Genomic DNA, 3665 nt, shown 5'->3' with positions numbered 1-3665 from the left:
TTAGTTTGACATCTCCATATCTATGACTTGTGAAACATAGTCATCAACTAATACATGTGCTGATCTAATATTCATGTGTGTTGTTCACACGAACTCAGATCAAGGATAACTTTGGAATAACCATACAAATAAAAGAGTTTCACAAACAATTCACATAATTGCCAATCGATACAAGTTGCATTTAATGGATATTCAATGAACTCATAATAAATCATGGATACAATGCACTATCATCATCTCTATGATTACCTCTAGGGCATATCACTAACAAAATTGAGGATCTTCTTCTTCAATTATATAACTTCTATCATGGTCATTTCTTCATTTGACAAAGCGATAATAATGTTGTTCACAAAATCTACGTCTCTCTCATATAGTTTCATGAAACTATAAGAGACATATATAAGATCATGAACATTGTTACTACCATTATGTTAGATGATTAAATGACAAAAATAAACTTTGTATTTCTTGAGAAGTTATGAAACTATGTAGTTGGCAGCTTTTTATATAAATCTTGTCATGCAAAACTACGTTTGAATTTCAAAAAATAAAAATTTGGTTTTTTAAACAACCTCGGATGGAAAAACAACCAAAATAAAAAATTGTAGATCTTCACAAGTTATGAAACTTTGTAGTTGGCAACCTAGTTAGAGATGTAAGATGACTCGTCATATCGTGCGTCACTACCAAAATGTTTGAGTTTTCCTAGTGTCTTAGGTAGTAATAAGAATACTAAACTAGTTTAGCACATGGGAAACGTCCCTAGGAGGCATATGGTAGGCAAAAGCCCGTACTGAATATTGAATGTTAAACACTAGGAGAAACCCACACCACTAAGAGGTTCTACAAATTCTAGTTGTGCGTATTGTGTTCAATGCATTGTGGGAGCAGGTGTAGTAGTATGATAGTTATGCTACCGAACTTTTTCGGCATAAAAAAACTTATGAGTGCCAGGTGATGCATGGTCACCCATGTCACGATATACTCACATGCATTTCGGCAACAACGATGTTTAAAATGACATTGGCGAGACGACTGAAGTGAAGTCAACCTTATTTGGTTACCACAAATTAGCAGCATTGTTAGTTTTGCGGACTTCAGGGGGCAAGCGTCTGAAATATTGTAGTATCAACCATTTTTGTCCTCACCAACGAAGTTTGATGCAGTTTCAATCACAAAATATCCATCTAGCTGACATGCATCATGCAAGGTAAAAATATTATAAGGTATGGACCTGAGTGCAAGAAATTAAGTATTTTGTGTTTGACCAAGTTTCTAATAAGTAGTATTAATAATTATTTCTTTTGCATGAAAATTGTCAAAATTTTGATCAACCAGTAGGTAGGTAAAGAAATTCGTGATCATGATACTTGGCGTTGCTAGTGGCACCTCAAGCGATTGGATTTTGTCATATGGCCTCTGTGTAGGGTGTGTCAAATGTTGTCGACAAGTTGCTGCAAAAATGTGATAATTTTTACCATGAGCCAATATGATGCTCTAGCAAGTAGCAATTCTGATTCATGGTCTAGCTAGCATTAGTGTAATATTTTTGGTTTCAAGATGGAGTACTGATATATACTTCAGGCTTCCGTTATCTTTTTTCCTACTAGCATGTCTGGTAAGAATTAACATGGTGTCTTCATTAGGGCTTCTAATTAGTAATAATAAGATAAGATACTAGAAAAAAGCACAATGTATGATCTTGACAACCATTGTTGGCACTCGACTTTCCATGTCAGTGCCTACTCAGACTGATTGTGCATCAATCAAATTGTGCCATTAATTAAGAATAAATAGGTGCTGCCATGCGTGTAGGTTGGTTGAGTGTGCTAAGCTGACAACCAGTCGCGACCAAGGAAAATGCATGGTGAGTATTGTGTCGTCCTCATTCGTGAAAAAAGTAGAGCTATGTATAAACTACAAGGCCTGCTTTGAAGTATACCACGCTAGGGGCAAAACTAGACGAGAATATTGCTGGTCATAATATGTCGAACAAAGAAGAATTGTGCATAATAATGATTTCGCATTGACTATGCAACAATTCAAGCAAAAGGTCAATTAATAAAAATGCAAGGTTAGTGTCGTGTCGTCCTCATCCCTGAAAAAAAAGTAGAGCTAGCTATACATAAACTCCTAGGCCTCCTAGGCGTCCTTGGATTCTAGCTTGGTGGAATCTCCACCCACCCCTGCGTGGAATCAGGACATTTTCATGTTCTAAATGTCACATCAAGTTCTCATAAATTAATTCAAAAAAAATGTTTCGTAAGGTTTGGATCAGTGTACAGATTGCAAGTTGTTTACGGAAAGGTGAATGTTCATGGAAGCTCGACTTTTGTTATGGGCTCATGCTGTATACGCTGTCCGCTTTATTGAATTCTAAACCAACAATTTCTATCTTAGAATCCATTTCATTGAATCGTTGTAGTTCCACAAAGAACAAGCTGAAATAATTCGTGCTGTAGGTCAGGGGTACCGTGGTTTGGTGACTGGTTCGTAAAAAATTGTACCGTGTGGAAATCTTGAACTAAATAATTCTTGTCGAGTCTGTCTGACCAGTCTTATAAATGAATGGCGCTCGGAAAGTTTTTGCTGCGATCCATACTATCTAAAAGGTAGGGAAACAGAATGCCTCGCCGGCATCGCCGCGATGTCAATTTCGAGGATGACTGTTGTTGCTGGGTTTTGTGTTGTTGCTGCGGCATGTGTTGTTTCTCCTGGGACTCAGACATAGACAACGTAGCCGAGAAGAAGTGCGGGTTCTGTGGGTTCTTTGAGTTCTGCACCTTCGTCTACGGCCTCATCGTGTACTTCCTCCCATTTACCATTGTTTCGCTTCTACTCTGGGTCCTCCTCCGCCCCGACCACTTGCGGCCGCGAGTGGACGCTGCCGTCGTCATCAGTTTCAGCCTCGACAACACAACCTCCTCCCTCGACTACGACATCGCCATGGATCTGAGCTTCCTCAACCAGCACAGATACCTCGACGTCCGGTACCTGGACCTCATAGCGGTGGCATCCTATGGCGGGACACGGCTTGGCCCCAGCGTCGACGTGCTTCCCATCTTCATCCAGCGCCCCAGGGCATCCAACGTTGTCCACGCCATCTTCCAGGGCAGAGCCACTCCGCTAGCCCCGGCAGCAGCCGAGCTGTTCACCAGGGAGGCTACCAATGGCTCTTTCAACGTCCTCGTGACGGTCGCCTCGACGTTCATGTACAAGTTCCCATTTCATAAGACCGTCTACTACTTCGACCATGAGTGCTACATCCGTTTCCCGGTGCCCAACAGCGGTGTGACGCCGCCCACTACCGTATTGACTCCGGGGACGCTTTGCAGCGCCACAACACGGTGAGTCGTCAGCTAGCTAGCTAGATATTTGTTTCATCGCCCTGGCATTGCATTTGGGCACCGCATCATCCGGTAGTCGCTAGCATGATAAATAATCTTCTTTTTTTGTGTCGTATATATGTAAGTCTTGACTTTTCAGTTGTTCATGAGTGGGATCAAAATGTAATCGAGAATTTCAACGAAATCATCGAAAAAACCAGAAGGAATTTATCACTTTAGAATTCGCCTTATAATCAGTTTGCCGAGCCGATGAATACCCACCGCCGGTGTCGCCGTGGAAGACAGCGCCCGTCCGCCACACCTGCCCGGATGGCG

General features: G+C 41.4%; 1 protein-coding gene across 1 annotated transcript; it reads left to right on the top strand.

The window, feature by feature from the left end:
* The first annotated feature begins 2703 nt into the window (after positions 1-2703).
* Positions 2704-3354, top strand: LOC120645774 (NDR1/HIN1-like protein 3). Its single transcript, XM_039922515.1, has one exon. It carries the CDS (start codon positions 2704-2706, stop codon positions 3352-3354), a length of 651 nt encoding a protein of 216 aa, XP_039778449.1.
* The last annotated feature ends 311 nt before the right edge of the window (positions 3355-3665 follow it).

The sequence above is a fragment of the Panicum virgatum genome, chromosome 8K (genome assembly GCF_016808335.1).
Source record: "Panicum virgatum strain AP13 chromosome 8K, P.virgatum_v5, whole genome shotgun sequence".
In the NCBI taxonomy this organism is placed as follows: Eukaryota; Viridiplantae; Streptophyta; class Magnoliopsida; order Poales; family Poaceae; genus Panicum; species Panicum virgatum.
Note: the sequence above shows the minus strand (reverse complement) of the source record. Positions and strands in the feature narration are given on the sequence as shown.